The sequence below is a fragment of the Haliotis asinina genome, chromosome 2, assembly GCF_037392515.1.
Source record: "Haliotis asinina isolate JCU_RB_2024 chromosome 2, JCU_Hal_asi_v2, whole genome shotgun sequence".
NCBI classification, from domain to species: Eukaryota; Metazoa; Mollusca; class Gastropoda; order Lepetellida; family Haliotidae; genus Haliotis; species Haliotis asinina.
The window spans coordinates 14,556,011-14,572,651 of NC_090281.1; the positions used below are offsets into that span (position 1 = coordinate 14,556,011).

A 16,641-nucleotide genomic window follows, 5' to 3' on the forward strand; every position below is an offset into this window, starting at 1 on the left:
TACACCAGGGAATGTTTGATTTGTACACTGCTGTGGTGAGTAAATTTGTATTTGAAATGAAGCATGAAAACTTACATATGTTCTATGTACTTGAAGTTGACATTATTTGTTCACTCCCATTACCTTAGTAACTGAAAATGTAAGTGAAGCGTGTTGAATATTCTCGCTTGTTTGATTTTGATTTTAGTTACAGAAGTTGATGAATAAGAAAGGTATAAAACTTTATGGATAACACTTTTACTTAGCAACATTACAAGAATCTACACCCAGCATCACACACATCACAGCATTTGAAGAGGAGCTGTTCAAGCATCTTAGATATTCCCCGGGGGTTACATTGAGGTAGTTATGGATGCAGTGCAGTTACGCTCTGTATAAGAAGCTACCGTATGCTTTAAAAGAAAAGGTCCCAGTTGTGAAAATAAAGAAGTTGATCATTGATAAAGTTTTGGCTTTTTTCAACTGATGTACTTTTCAAAGAGATGTAAAACTAACTGGCTACACACACTACATACAACAGCAAGAAAACAATTCTTGTGAGATTGATAGTGTGAAGTTATATTTGTATCTTAACACTTCTTCTTACATGGTATGGGAATGAAGTTGCCACTTTAGCTTTGGAGGTCTCCCGACTCACCATCTGAACTCTCATGGCCAAGGTCACCAAGGCCATAGTTAAACATAGTTGAAATGGCCCAGTAATACGTACTGCTGAAACTTGAGAGTTGCCTCCCTTAGGCGTGTCAGCGTCCCATTGTGATCCCACAGTGCTGATCGTCTAACTTTCTTCCTCAGTGTAATACGATACCATATAAACGAAATAACATTCAGTGTACAACCAGACGCACACATGCACCCACGCCCTCACTCAGCAGCACAACGTGTGCTGAAAATCCAGAGCTCACCGATTGAGGAGTTGAAGCAGGGTGAGTGTGTGTGGATTGAACCCAGGGTGCAGGGGCTGTAATTTGTTCACAATTGTATGGAGGGCATTTCTGTGTGTGGAATCCAGGAAGGGACGTTGACATGTACAAAATTCATGTTGTTTCATATTTGATGTTTTCGTTGATGGCGTCTGCAACCAGGTTTAGACCACATTCTTTCAAAGCTACTTTCAGTTTAGCTACAGTTGCCTTCTTTGATTCACGTTTTTTCCAAAGCAAAAGTGCCTGCAGGGCTTGCTCGTGAAGGTTGCCATGGTGACGATATTCTAGGTTTTCCAGGTCTGAGTGAGACAGGCCGAGTATCAGTGCTACCCTCTTCCAGGAATGACCCAGTTCAAGAGAGACGCCCTCCAGGATATTGTTTTGTATAGCTGGAAGGGAAGGCGAGATACATCAGTTATTGTTCAAGGTTTTGACATGCACCTCACTCTTGAAAAAATCCGGGTTAGAATTGCTCTTCAGCAATCCATGTATGTCGTAAGAGGCGACTAACCGGATCTGGTGGTCAGGTTCGATGACGTGGTTGACACATGTCATCGTATCCCAACTGTGTAGGTCGATGCTCGTGCTGTTGATTTCATGTTAAATCTCTGTAGTATTTGAACGACATTGCTCTGTAAAACTGACATTAGTCCAGACACATAAGTCTACTAGACGTCGTTGTATAATCTTCCTCAACGCAGCACTAAACTCTGTTTTTACGCTACCTCACGTAAAGACGTTAAACAACCAAAACACCCATCATTTCTCCAATCGTATCAAATTACAATAAAAATCTGTATTCCTTAACTGTCCACACCATTGGTTGGTGTCTTAATGTGTATTTCTTTTTTCGGGAGTGGGTAAGTGATATTTGTGTCTTGAATCTGGTAATCTAGAATCTGGTAATTCCTGAATCTGCATGTGTTTTTCTTGGAGCCGTGGTGAATGAAGGCAGGATTTGGGGAATATGAGACCACAGACTACAATCGAATACTGGTTTAACAGTACTGTGTAATATTGCGTATACAGTCGTCATATTACATAAGTACTGACCCAAAGAAGTTCAATGAAGCAATGGCATTTTCACACAACAGTAACTTATATCAAGGCACAACTGACCAACTCAAGTCATTTGCTAAATTATTCCTTGCCTTCTTTTGAGTAGTATACATATATTAGACTGGGGTTGGGATTGTGACTTACCTTGCGGCGGAAATAGAAGACTCGGCGATCGGAAGACCTTTGGAGAAGCGTCGGACACGTCGGCGTCTGGGGTTGTGGGGCTGACCATTTGCTCCGAAGAAGGGAATCGTTTTTGGGAGCCACCTTGAGACACATCTTCCTCATAAAATGACGACTCCCGAAACATGACCTTATCGCCTTCCCGTGCAAGCTCTTTACACAAAGTGAACCGTTTTATGGCTCTGCTGTCAGGTTCTGACCGATGGCCAGGGATGATCAGTTTCAGGGAAGGACGATTCAGGATCCTTGCGGTCTTTGACGTGTCAGGACTACTGTGGGTTTGTTTGCAACTTGTCTCGGTGAGACTTGATTCAGACTCGACTGAAGCCTCAAAGAGAGCTCTAAAGTTCCACTGAAGGGACTGGATGCTGGAGGAAGACCCTCTTGGCGATATAATTGACAGCTGTATGGATCCTAGCATCAGTCCTTGTGACCAGTTCCTGTTGCATCTCAAGGTAGATAACTCTTCAATATCGCGCAGTGAGATGCTTTCATGTGCTGAAATAACAAGTTTAAAATATGTATTAGAAGAAGTTATTAGTTTTAAAATGTGATACGAACTTCTTGTAGAAAAGCCAATGAAGTGAGGTGTGTGTTTATAAATCTTCGATGTTATTGATTATGTTCCATTTGTGTATATGCACCCACATACAATGTATTTATACACACATACATACTAAAATCATTTTGATCTTATGGACTTCGATATGACTGTGAGTATTTCGGTATAAAGTTGATGAGGCGACTATCAGAATGTTCAGTGTTCACAAAACGTTTTTACGGTAATTCAGTTCATTATTTTCTCTTACCATAAAACGTTATGCCTTCTTTGAGGACTGCCATCGTGACTCGGACTGTTCCATCACTCGTTGAAACGAAGACTCTTTTCACCCCCGCTACCTTACAATCGTCATGGATGGCCCTTGGAATCAACAGCGTGTCCCCCGAACACAACCCAGCGTCCGCAAGTGTGACGTCCTCGGCTAAGCATTTTCCCATGTGAATGATATTCACATCCTCGCTGCTTGTCTGCAGGACCTGTGCAAGAAACATCTTAACTTTTTTGACTGTGCACTGTCTGAACGTCTCAACAGTTAAGCAAGAGGGCGGCGTGCCTGGTTGTCGAATAATGAGATGAATGGAGTCCTTGAAGTGAATACCAAACAGGGTATCGCCATCTCGTATTCGATAGTCCATCAGCTGTCTGTCATTGACGATTTCCTTGTCCTCAAAGAACATCTGGAGATCTGCCGGATCAACGTGTGTTTGCCTTGAGACAAGCTTCTTCAGATCAGAGACTGTGTCAAGTTTGAACAACTTCACCTGTACGTTCTGAAGACGTGACCTGCCCATATTTACGCATATGTGAACAGTAATCTTATTAGCAACTCTAACAGTAACCGTGCAATATGGAACAAACCCATTTTCATCTATCATCGCTGTCTTTCTTAGTTTTTTATTGTTTATGAGCAAACGTAGAGCGTTTGGAGGATGTTCAACCAGAACGGAAGCCTCGGACCTAAACTCTGAGGATGTAATGTCAGGAGGCACAATTAGGACATGGCAGACAGCCTCTTTTGAGTTCGAACACAAGAATTTAATGATAACGGGGAAACAACTCAGTGGCTTTACGTGCACCATCATCCTGCCTCTATCGTGCAGCCCTTGCCGAAGTGAAGTTGTGATGAACAGGAAGTCCTCGTCTTTTAGGACATTCTTACCCTGTGTGAACCAGATGTCCTCAGTCCCATTTTGAAGTCCCGGAAAGTCCTCCCGGAATGTGTCCCTGAATCTGTTCTTCATATCCCCTACATTTGATGTATTCAAACAGTCAAGTCTATATTTATTCTCAAGTTTCCGTCTCGGGCGATGGAAGCAAGAAACCTGTAATTTTACTTCATCAACACAAAGCAAATGATCCCCGAACTTCACACAAGCCCCAATAGCTGCTTTGTCATCTAGGCGTGTTTTCCTATGAAACAAACCAACGTTTTCACCAATTTGAAATTTTTCACTTTGACAGATCAGTTCCTTCAAAAAGGCAACGCTCTTCTTGGGATCAATGCCCACACAGCCCTGTTCTGTGTAGTTGGATGAAGGTGCGCGGTAGTTCTGAGCTCTGACATCAATGAACACAACATGAAGGGCAAGGTCGTTATAAATCACTGCCTCTTTCTCCTTCCGGTCTGTGTAGACGGAGCCCACTGGTACTCCATACCTGTCTGCTATGGCCTGGGTGTGTGGTGAGCTGCAGCAGGAGCTTCTGTCGACAGGAAAGGACTCGAATTTCGCCGGGACGACATTGCTGGTATCCCTGATGTCGTACACCTGGACGGTGAAGATCTGGTCTGGTTCTGCTCCGGGTCTGTAGTGGTGCCCCAGTAACTGCCCTGTGGGGACGAGGTTTTTCATTGTAACATGACGGTGTATATGTACGGTGTACCAATATTGAAATATATATACAGCATTTGTTGTATAGCGCTGCACTCAACAATATTCCTGTCATATCAGGTGTTACGCATCACAAATACAAATCACTCATTCACTCACTCACTCACCCACCTGCCCGCTCCTTAAGAGGATTGAGTAACTACAGCCTAAAACACTATTCGCCCACCCACCTTTTGTAGCTACCTACTGCTTAAAACCGTAAGAGGCGACTAACGGGATCGGACGGTCAGTCTCGCTGACTTGGTTGACATTTGTCATCGGTTCCCAATTGCGCAGATCGATGCTCATGTTGTTAATCATTGGATTGTCTGGTCCAAAGTCGATTATTTACAGACCGCCACCATATAGCTGGAATATTGCTGAGTGTGGCGTAAAACTAAACTCACTCACTCACTACCGCTTAAAACATTCACTAACCTACTGCTCCTGCAGCAATCAGTAAATTACGTACTACTTAAAAGAACATTCATTCCACTGACTTCTTTGAGATACACATAGAAGTTGGAGTATAAAGTAAGAATAAGATATATGTTTTTATGGAGTGGTGTCCTTTGTCGGGACCTGATCTACTTTCGATCTGTGGGGACGGTGTTGTGAACTCGTGGTTAAGGCGTTCGCTCGTTACGCCGAAGATCCGGGTTCGATTCCTCACAGGGCACGATGCGTGAAGCCCATTTCTTCTGTGATATTACTGGAATATTTCTAAAAGCGGGTTAACACCTAAACTCTCTCATTCACTTTAAATCTACAGTATAAACAGACTTCTTTGCTCTACAGTAAAAAAAATTACTTCATATCTGTACATAGGCCTCCCTACACATTTTTGCTTTTATTAAGTCTATGAAAATAAGAGTTCTTTTATATTTCTTAATGACATTTTGGTAACAAGGCTCTTTTCCACAAAACGATTCTAGCGCCAAGATTATTGTAGCTCTTACGTTACGTCTTTACGCATACGGCGGTGTTCGTGCTGACGTAACTCGTGGAACAGATTTCCGTAATATTACTGCATGCTGAGTGCACGTGTCAGTGATACGATGTCCTACTTTTAGTAAGTGTTGATGATGACAAGCAAATTACCTGCATTTGTACCTAAACCTTGCTTTTTAAAGGCAAAGAAGGTGGAAACGTGAAGGAATTATGTGAAATCCACCCTAACGCATTATTCAAACTTACTTTGTTGCACAGAATGCAGTGCGTTCCACGGATCATCATCACTGTCGTCGCTGTCGAGCAAGCAGTTCATGTCGTCCACTGTTCAGATGCGTTCTACAGATTCATGAGGAATGAACAATTGACATACGGTCAGGAGTTGTGTGGAGAAGTAGGGGTATAGCAAAGTATTTCCCTGCAGCTGCCGAGACCAGTGCGAACACGATAATTGTGTGTGGTAATTACACAGTTTATCATGTGCATTATAACATAGTTTTGTAATTATCAGTATAATCATGCCGACACCAGAATAGGCAAAGTATAATGGCAATATGATGTCGTGTATGTAGTGGTATTTACAATTTACATGTGTCGATTATTAACAGAACGGTGACATCTAGTTTGAAAATTGCTGAATGCGGCATTAAACAGCATACGAACAAGAACTGTTTAAATTGCTGACACAAATCTTTTGTTACAACACACTGACGGTCATTATCTTATGTGAGCGCACATAATCATACAATTACTGACTTCAGCTGTCGGTATGTGAGAACAAGTCAAATCCCTGGTATTTTTTAGATGTGTACTGTTGCGTTCTTGATTCGCATTGCCCAGTGTGTCACTGATGCGTAAATGTTATTTTAACCGTTTCAGTGGGTGAGTGAGTGAATTTAGTTTTACGCCACAACAATATTCTCGTTATTTGTCGGTGGTCTGTATAAATGATCGAGTATGGACAAGACAATTCGGTGATCAATAGCATTAGCATCGATGTACGCAATTCGGACTCGATGACGTGCAATATTTTTGTGACAGTTTCTTTGAATTTGGACATTCTAAATTTAAGTTAATATTTCTAGAGTAATTCAAAGTTTATAAAGTAATCTAGTGACACTGACACACCAGGTGGATCCAATGACTTCATACTTCATTTGCTGCCATTGTATTCAGCGTCGTGTGCCACGATATCCAATACTCAGTCGATCCTGGTCTACGTCGCGGCATTATCAAGCTCGACAAAATATGCAAAGACTGATTTGATGGCCTTGAAATGATTTTCAGTGAATTACTTCGTTTGTATATCTACCCCATATGAAGAACTAGAATCTAAAGTGAAAAAAATAATCTTTTGCAATACGGGGATGGTATCTGAGATAAGTCGGAAATGACGGGTCACAAAACCCGACTAATTGGCAGATACGTAGCAAGCCATTTATTCGTATAAGCCCGATAGGGTGCAAAGTTCTACATTTAGATTGTATTGAGGGCTTATTCAACCTGTTTACATGTAGCAGCCATCATGTGGATTCCCATGAATGTTTCTTTCATATTGATGGCTTCGACCAGAATTTGGTCAGAATGTCAAGTACTAGTTATTTCTTCTCGTTGTTAAATTCGCTGACTGTGCAAGTCGACCTGCGCACACGCCATTACGTTACACGTTACATTGTTTGGATAATTCTAATCTTCAAATCACTGACCCTAGAGAAAGGCCATACCAGCAATAATGCCCGAACGTAAATCGCTGTACCTGCGCAACGCTCAGTTTAGCATCTTCATTTAATTAAAGCAGGAATTAGGAAAAGCCAGATGTCAATTTCTTTATTGTGAATAATGCAACGTTTCGGCGTGTATGCTTGCTCTTTCATCGTGTTGTTCACAATATCGAAGTTGTCATTCAAAACTCTTGCTTTTCGTATGCATCCCACTTCAAAATACCCTTCAAAGATTTGAAAGCATGACTTATTTATTATATATTAAAATGTGAACATGCTTGTAGTATGTCGGAATATACATTTGAGTCGTTAAGTTATGTATTCATCAATACAAAGGGTAGGATCCTACTGTGTAAAGTCTAGATTGGCAACTCGCACATAAAAAACAAGTCAAAAACAGTGTTCAGAGACTTGAACCTGACTGTTCCTCAAAGTCATCATTCGTTAGAGAATACAAGCACAAAGAAAAGTTACCTCCCTTTATTACACGTTTCCTTGTTCCGCTTTCGTTTCTTTCAACTTCATTTCTCCAAAACAACCCCTTGTCCTGGTATGTAATTTATTCTCCATACATTCCTTTTGCATTCAGAAACAATTCAAATTCACATACATTTCGTATTACGTTGTGTATGTTAAACCAGACACTAAACAATAGATCTATATATGGTCTCTGGTTAAATAAATTATGCATATGACTTATGTGCACTTGCGCTATAATATGGTCTGTTTCTTAGCTGAACTATAGCCTTTGTATATTTCTCTGTACCAATACCACCGTGATCGTAAACCGCAATTAATATTTATATAGGTCTAAATATGATAATACAGGTTCTGATAACACTAATGATCATACGGAAGGCGGATGTAAATCAAATCAAAGTGAATGTAAACCACCATGTATATCATAGGTCCACGTGAAAAGATTCTACGCATGACTTTTACAGCCTGCTTGTGTAATTCGTTTTGTCTGATTCTTTTCTTCTTTAAGTATACACTGAAGGATACAACTGCTTTATTTAAAGCTTGGAACTTTATGAAATGAGTACCTTATTGATAGGACACATACATGTAGCGCCCTATTCAGACAGTCTCTAGTGTCAACAACCACTTGATATACGATTTAATTTGGTTACATATCATTTTCTTACTATTTATCAGCAGATAAAATGAAAGATAATCTTTGGTATGACAGCCAAATATTATTTTCTTTAAAAAGTTTATTATGATTTTGATACCTGGTACAAATGTTCCTGGCTGCTACTTTTAGTTATTAATGCAAACATCTATTTGTATTTGTAACATTGCACGGGTAAATAAAGAGCTTAAAGTTTTAAATTAGAAAACACCTCAAAGCACAGGACACAAAAAACCTCAAAATATATTATCAAAGTAACAACCTTAACATATCAATTGAGAAAGCATTTCAAGAACAATGCTCACTGATATAAAAACAAAATTAATGTATGTCCATTTTCACTTTTTCGTGTGTCCGTTTTGACTAGGGGATGTGGCCATGTTGACTTTTTGTATGGCCATTGTGACTAGGAGCCAGAGTGGCCATTTTGGCCTGTTGGACAAATATTAACTTATATCAATATCAGAATTTTATATTTTTTTACGGGCTGATTTCATGTAATATACCAAGCCTTTTTAATGTTTCAGTAAATGGTTGTTCTTACAGTTGATCATATATTTTATGAGACACTTGTGGAATAAGAAAGGCGTTTACATTATATACAAACCTAGAACCAAAGAAAAGTAAAATATACTCCCAATGCAGTGAAAGAAAAACTAAGGCCCCTACTTCTAACTACCGTAATAGTACAAATCTTAATTGTACTGTTTTCATATCTTTAGGTGAAGTAGGTGAAATGATGATTTGATGTGACATTTACTCAGAACAAGTTATGGGGAACGTGCTGTAGTATTTATAATTGAGCATTGATTATGTAACAGAAATCAGTATTTTTAATAAGATTAAGAGTGATCTTCATCTTTATCGGAGGCGAGAAAAGAAGACACCACTTCGTCCTTTTTCATTTGACCTTTTATGTCGTCTAGTTGTATGTGATAACAAGGTTGATCAATAGCTTGGGTGTTGTTACAAATACGAGTTTCCATACATTATATTAGAGTAGAATTATTTCAAAGTTATTCCACGGGTGACCTTGACATGTGACTTATTCATTTGATAACTGACACGAAGCATATTCCTGAATTATTCCCAACTTTAGCCATGTTTACCCGCCTAGATCCAGTGACCATGAGGTCATATGAAAAGTAATTTGATCTGAAGTCGCATATATGATGTATGTGTTTTATGCACAGCTGATATTAGTTGTAAAGACTGTGATTCAGTTTCAACAACGACATTACGCATCCACTTTTTATAACTCTGAATGGGAAAAGTGGATGATCTCACCCATTTGTCTTCTGATATCAGTTCGATCAACACGGGCTGATAAAATTACAAATACCAGAGGATTGCCGATGACATTTTCACTTTTTTGATACATTTGATTACAGAAAGACACAAAGGTGAGATTCTATTTATCATAAAAAACACACTCTTCATTAGTTTTCAATGAAAAGTGTACATCTCTAAACTTGGTAATTAGATTTGCAATGCTTCGATGTCATAGCAATGTGACGTCATCAATTTGTTTTGACGTCACAGGTAATTGTTGATGAGCATTATACACAGTCTACTGTCTCCTATGCAAAATAATCACATCTTTCAGTAGATAAAACGAATCATGGATCAAAATGGTGGTCACGCGATGTGAGTAACAATAATCACTATTTTAACTTCGTATGTTCTTACATCTTCAATCATCCCAAGCTGCCATCCATAATCCCCCATACCTCATACCACACCCTTTCATATGTCATATTGATATCGTCTACACATGAAACAATTTTTTTGAATACGATTGTTATCGTATGGAAGTAGTATTGTAGGTTCAGCAGAACCTGCTTTTGATTAAGAGACGTGTTAAGGTAAATAATGAATCTAATTCATTAATAGTGTAATGTCTAATTCATTAATTACATGTATGTAATGTAGGTGTGACGTCATAGATCAGGAACGTTATTGAAAGGTGTATGTTTTAATGCGCTCATGCATTCTTGCAGAAAACCCTACTTGAGACGAAAAAACAGAAGTAAATGAATAGGCCTATGTAATGAATAGAAAGATCGGAGCTGTCTAATGTGTGATGATCTAATATAAACCACACAGGGAGATGTTTCCAGTTTAATCCATTATATTACCCTGCAACCAAATAGTAAATTTTCGTTCACTCAAGACAAGATTACAATTGTCCGATTGTCTCATAAGAACTTTCTGAATTTCACTCACTTAAGATGAAGGAGATGTCCCCCATAATCCCCCATTGTCTAAGGATTAGCACGCCCCATTGCATTGCCTACATTAGATAATAAAATAATTTTTTTACTTGATTTTGTCGGACTGTACAGTAAAGGGGAAAAATGCAGCAGTTACACAAATAACAATGGGGAGATTAGAGATGTCATTACTTAGACAGTCTTACAAAAACAGTTAAAAAAATCTTAGTGATCTCACCGAGCTGATTCATTTAAGTCTCAACATCTGATTAATCTTTTCATAACACACGCATTTGCTTAACCAACGAAGCTATACTTTTACCGTATTACATTATAGGTAAGAGTTAGTATATTGTACATTTTTAATTTTTAAGGTGGCTGAATGAGAGAGGTCACGGGTCTCATCATGTTGAACCTATATTTGGTGTGTATGTGTTATCTGTCATAGATGTAACTGGTACCAAATATATTTCAGTGAATAGTGGTGAAGTATGAATGAATGTTCATGTAGGTTTATATCCCTGGACAGTAATAGTGGGTTTTTCCTGGACAGTAATAGTGGGTGTTTCCTGGACAGTAATAGTGGGTGTTTCCTGGACAGTAATAGTGGGTTTGTGTTATGAGCTTTCAATACTTGGATATTATGCTCAAAGCGCAGTGAGGATTCATCAGAAGAAAGCCAGGTGGAAAAGATGGGTTTTGATGGTTGTTTGGAATGTAGAACAGGTTTGACATTGGCGGACATCAAGGAGAAGATCGTTCCATACAGTGGCTGCAGCGTATGCGAAGGAAATCTTCCCGTATCTGGAGATTTACTCTTTTGAAACAGTAAACAAATGTTTGTTGGGTTCTGTTGGGACAGTACAATGGGAGTACGTCACAGAGGTACTGTAATGCTGTTTGAGAGTAACATTTGAATTCCAGACAAAGGAGCTACATGCCATTGCTCCTGCGACGTCAGTAACTGATCTTCCCGCTTGCAACATGCCACCATGCAACATGAAACACGTTGCACATTTGACAATCGTGGCATTCAAAGTACTGTTAGAACTGTGGTTTAAAAGTGTTGTTATTTTCAATTCTTGAGGCCAATGCAAACACGTGCAAATGAAGAAAACTTCCATGCTAAGATCACGTGATCGACTGCACGTGCAAAACCTGATTTGGCACTAACGTCATTTGCACGACGAATGGATGGGTTTTTCTAGAGTCGAAAGATAGGGATCCGATTTCGGATACATAGATGTATCATCAGAGAAAACGTATTCATTATCATTAAAAATTACATTTTGTGAAGTTTCTTTTTTGAGTATATATAATGCCTAAATAGTGAAACTTACAGTTGCGGGTGCATCTCAAAAGATATTTGTAGAATTTTAGCAGTGAATTTCTTTTCACTCTTTTTAATGATGATGATGATGATGATGATGATGATAAAATCACAACGTTATTCAAACGCAATTCTTGTGACATTCTACATCATAACTGATGAGTTCAATAACGATTCAAATCAACACAAGCAATCGTAACGCACAGAGAACAAAACAATGAAATCATCCATGATCTATATATTGGAAAACCAAAAATGCTATATGAATAATGCCGTAATATAAACGTTCCAAACAGTAAATGTTCAGCGAGGGGCAAGATTCAATCTAGAAAAGTGTGATAAAATGAAAACAGTTCGGTTTCAGTCTGTATAGAGTCAGATATTACGACATGGCATGTTAGATTAAGCCTATTTCCCCTTTCCAAACTGGCTGCTCTCATGTACCCATTCCATCTTCTATATACGTATGGCTATCTCTTATCCACTGACATACTTTTTAACGATTTCCCTCAAGGGATCCCAGTTTCACAACTCCTTTAACCTAGATGGAAACCGTAGTCTAAGTAAACTTAGTCTAAGTGTTGTTCGTTAGATTCATACACTGGGTGTAACAAACCGTAGTAGGAGGTTGCGTCAGGTAAGCTTTCAGATTGACCAGTCACAGCACAACTTACCAAATCGCGAAAGTAGACAATCACTTATACCTTCTGAACTTTTACCCACGCAAAGGTTTGTACCCGAACGATTCTATCATCATCACCATCATCACCATCACATCATCACCATCACCATCACCATCATCGCCATCATCATCACCATCATCACCATCGTCTGGGGCTGTGACAGTTTCAGTGTCACTTTCTGCTTTGGACATGTCAACAGGTGTCAGAACGTATTTCATTTTTGGCCTATATTTGAGGATAGATTGCTCAGTGGAAGGATTCATATTTCCCACACTGCCCAGAATGGCTTGAAACAAATATACCTGTTTAAAGCATGTGGTGTCTTCCACCATGCAGCTTAGACTATCAGCCAGTTTATTTTCAAACGCTTTCATTTTTCTCTCTATCCATTCTTCTGTTCAACCCTGTGGCTTTTCTCTTGAGTTTCATTACCTCACGATTCATGTCAAACACGTGCTTCCAGAAACCTTGCAAGCTCACGCTTTTCCATTCCTCAGCTCTCATGTCGGTAAATGTTGGTTTCCCACAAAGCCCCACCTTTCTGGGAAAGTAAGTCAATAACAACATCATTGGCACTGTCATCTTCGCTTTCATGTTTGACAGGTTGTCGCGTTGATTTCCTGGCATTTTCTGCATACCAAGCTTTGATATGGCGCTGTAAATCGTGCACGCAGTATTCACATGCTATGACCATAGTAAAGCACTCCTCACAACTCATGTCCAAATGTATGTCTCCTCGTTAGTAAGTTGCGGATCGGGAGGCGGCCTCTGTTGTTTTCTCTAAAGTCAACAGAATACCAAGAGAGACTTTCGGGGTGAACTAGTCTATCACGAAATCAGATTCAGACTTTGCTGTTGCTCCCCCTTGGTCTTGTTATGTGAGCCTGATATGCAGTCGATCGTTGTGTTTCATGCTAGGTTTCAGATCAATGATGAGTTGTCCAAAGAGTATTTCAGTAGCTCTTTCATACATGGCCATAAAGTGATCGGAGTTGTTTGGTTTATCTATGGGCGAAGGAAATAAACTGACATAATGAGCATTCAAACCAATTGCTCTCGATTCTTTGCTTCTCAGAAACAGGTTTTGTTGCAGAAGAAAGATCAGTACATTTTTGTGATGGGAGGTCTGAGTAAACCGCCGTGAGATACGCTTGATATGTTTTGTTTTGGTCAAGAAAACATCCAAAACCAAAGTGTTCCTTAGACGGACTTCAAAGCAATGCTTGTCCAATATGTCACATGAGGCTGATGTGTTCATAAAATGACTGTATCTGAGTAAAATACCAACCAGTGCGACTCGGTAGGGGTTAGATCAAGCCATGTCATGTGAGGAAGAGGAGGAGGTAAGTGTTGAGTTGACCCGTGCATCTACTTCTGGTGTCTCTTTCCACAATATGGACATCTGCTCACCCCCATCATGATCCAATACGGTATGCGATTAGGGGTTATGAAGTGTTCTTTATGCCTTTTGCTCTGCTGACGCTTCATGACAGCTAGATGTCGAAGTGAAGACTACCACAACTCTAATTCAGCTGGGCAAGATCACTCTTGTGTTTATCAAACTGTTTATGCTAGACTGTGTAAGTAAGTACGTCTCTCAGCTGACCAAATCTTCCCTTTGTTGTTATATGTGTAACTGCTGTATTCTGTCCGGCTTCAGGATATGCTAACATATTCGTGAAATGTGATATGTCATATCTCACCCTTACACAGCAGCCTTTTAGTCTACACATTGGGTAGGGAGGGCTGTGTATTACATTTCCTTCATTTACCAACAATTCCTTCCTGACACTCTGTTTCAGTCAGTGGAATTTCAAGTTAACGAGGACAAAAGAAAATAATGGAGTTCGAAAGTGACGACAATGACGGAATGCTGGTATCACTTATTGATGAAAGATTCAGATCTGCACATAGCATGCATATATACGACCTTCGCGGGAAGAGCTCGATCATATTCAGCAAGCCTAGCAAATTATATCATTCTGCATCTTTCCTTAGAGACATAAAGAAAAAGCTTGCAAAATCACATGGCGTGAGTGAAGAATTTATCTATATCTGTCCAGAAAGAGAAAAAGTGGTAATTCATAATAATCTTGACAATCTTGTTATTTTCATCAATTTCCCATGTGACTTTGAGGTACGATCATTGCATTATGCCAGGTATAATGTTGGTTGTGTTGGTTTGCCTCCTGACTGTTCGATACTAACCATGAAATCCGTCATCCGGGAAAATGAGCGTTTTCACAATGGCAAACCGACTTCATTGTTTTATAAAGGGAAGCGCATTGACGATGATTCGTTGACGATTGGTTCCCTGTTCAAAAATGGAGATTATGTTTCGTGTTTTGTTTCATCAAATGAAGCCATTGAATGCTTTCATACACCAAAACAGAATGTTCAAAACAAGTATACCATGATGTGTTCCCCAACAAGTAGTATTGGTGAAATGAAACGCGTGTTCAAAAAACAATTTTGGCAAGAATTTCCAGGTCTTCGATCTCGAACTGATGATGTGTGGTTTTCAACTGGCAAGCATCTAGCAAAGGAAGATGAATATTACTGTTTTGATCAACAGAAGAGAATGTCATTGCAGGAGAGAGGAAGACTGGTTGTTCATGTTAAACCTGTGGACTCATTTCCCATTACCGTGAAATTTGAAGATTCTGGAGCAGAACACACACCTAAAATCCTACTTGTTTCCTCCCCCATGACAACAGCAGCACTTCGAGAGGAGATATCTTCACTTGCAGAGTACCAAGCAAGTGCACTTCGCCTGTTCATCAAGAACAAAAGGTTGAGGGAAGTGACATTGTCAGAAAAAATGGGCTTTCGACACAAATGTGTAGTGACTGCAAAAGTCACAAAGAAGATGCACGTATTCATCAAACTTAAAGAAGGTGGGCAAGTAAACAGTTTTGATGAAAATCTGTTCAAACTTGACACTGTTCAACACCTGAAAGAGATAATACAGGAGCATATGTCTATACCAGTACTCCAACAGCAGATGTTCTTTGAAGAAAAAGAAATGCAGAATGCAAATCTGATACAAGATTATCATATCCGGAGTGAGGACACAATCCATGTTAATGTCTTCCAAGAACCAGTGTACCTCAGCGTCCGTCAACCTGGAAGAGAAACACTACACCTGACACTAAACTACAAGCAGTCTACTATTGGGAAAATAAAGCACTTCCTTGCTAATCAGTTTGGAAGTCACCCTTCAAAGATAAGCATCATTCATAATAGTAGATGTCTTGAGGACAAGGAAACGTTGGAAGAAAGTGGTCTCGACTCAGGAAGCACTGTGCTTATCCCCAGAGTTGCCCAGCTAGATGAGACAGAGAGAACAGGAATATTGGCAGTGTACATTGCCAAAGAAGATGGATCTTTTGAAAAGACTCTTGCCGTGGAAGCCGGAAAATTCTTATTTTACGGTAGGTTGCTTCAGATGCTAGTTACGTTTATGACTAAAGATGTCCGAAATACAGCATGAATATTGATGCCCAAACTGCTTTCTGCCAAGTAGAATAATGTAAATATGACACGAATGGGCAAGGCAGTACATGTATAAGTAAACTATGTATGATATTTTGGACCAATGAATCTCATTGGAATCTACTAAATATCAAGAACAGGTCAATTAAACTGCTTGTTGGTTACAGGAGTACTGTTTTATGGAGATGCCAACCTGCATACAATTCATAATGATAAAACGAGCATGTATAGAGAGGCTAGCGGTGGCACACTGTCCAGGGAATTTTAGAGAGAGGAAAGCCGTTCTTGCAACTCATGGTGGTATAACCAGTTTAGCGATATATCCAGGGGAGGTATAACTAGGTGTGACTGAATGTATATTTCAAGCATGTGAGTTGCCATTCAGTGCCTTATGTCAATACCAGCGTACTGATACCGTCTCGGGCCATTTCCTGCAGTGACACTACCTTGGGTTTAGTGTTAAGAAGATTGGTCCCAATACTGAACCTTGCGGTACATCTATTCTCTGGTATCTA

General features: G+C 39.6%; 2 protein-coding genes across 2 annotated transcripts in view; one reads left to right on the forward strand and one right to left on the reverse strand.

Moving 5' to 3' along the window:
* Positions 1-12,849, reverse strand: LOC137271586 (uncharacterized). Its single transcript, XM_067804030.1, has 5 exons — positions 12,672-12,849; positions 5,796-5,879; positions 2,978-4,558; positions 2,130-2,666; positions 1-1,315 (listed from the first exon to the last, which is right to left on the reverse strand). Exons 1-5 carry the CDS (start codon positions 12,847-12,849, stop codon positions 1,038-1,040), a joined length of 2,658 nt encoding a protein of 885 aa, XP_067660131.1. The 3' UTR covers positions 1-1,037.
* Positions 7,753-16,641, forward strand: part of LOC137273284 (uncharacterized) — a 13,617-nt gene continuing 4,728 nt past the window's right edge. Inside the window, exons 1-2 of the mRNA XM_067805832.1 lie at positions 7,753-7,820; positions 14,434-16,065. Of these exons, the coding sequence (XP_067661933.1) occupies positions 14,472-16,065 (1,594 nt within the window). The 5' untranslated portion in view covers positions 7,753-7,820; positions 14,434-14,471. The remainder of the gene's footprint in view (positions 7,821-14,433; positions 16,066-16,641) is intronic.

Excerpts from the sequence above, each read along its gene's own strand:
- LOC137271586 (XM_067804030.1), bottom strand. The coding sequence starts at position 12,849 with ATGAAATACGTTCTGACACCTGTTGACATGTCCAAAGCAGAAAGTGAC. Across the intron at positions 5,880-12,671 it reads GTTCGGGTACAAACCTTTGC|GAACAGTGGACGACATGAAC; the intron begins GTGGGTAAAAGT and ends TAGAACGCATCT. Across the intron at positions 2,667-2,977 it reads AGAAGGCATAACGTTTTATG|CACATGAAAGCATCTCACTG; the intron begins GTAAGAGAAAAT and ends TTGTTATTTCAG.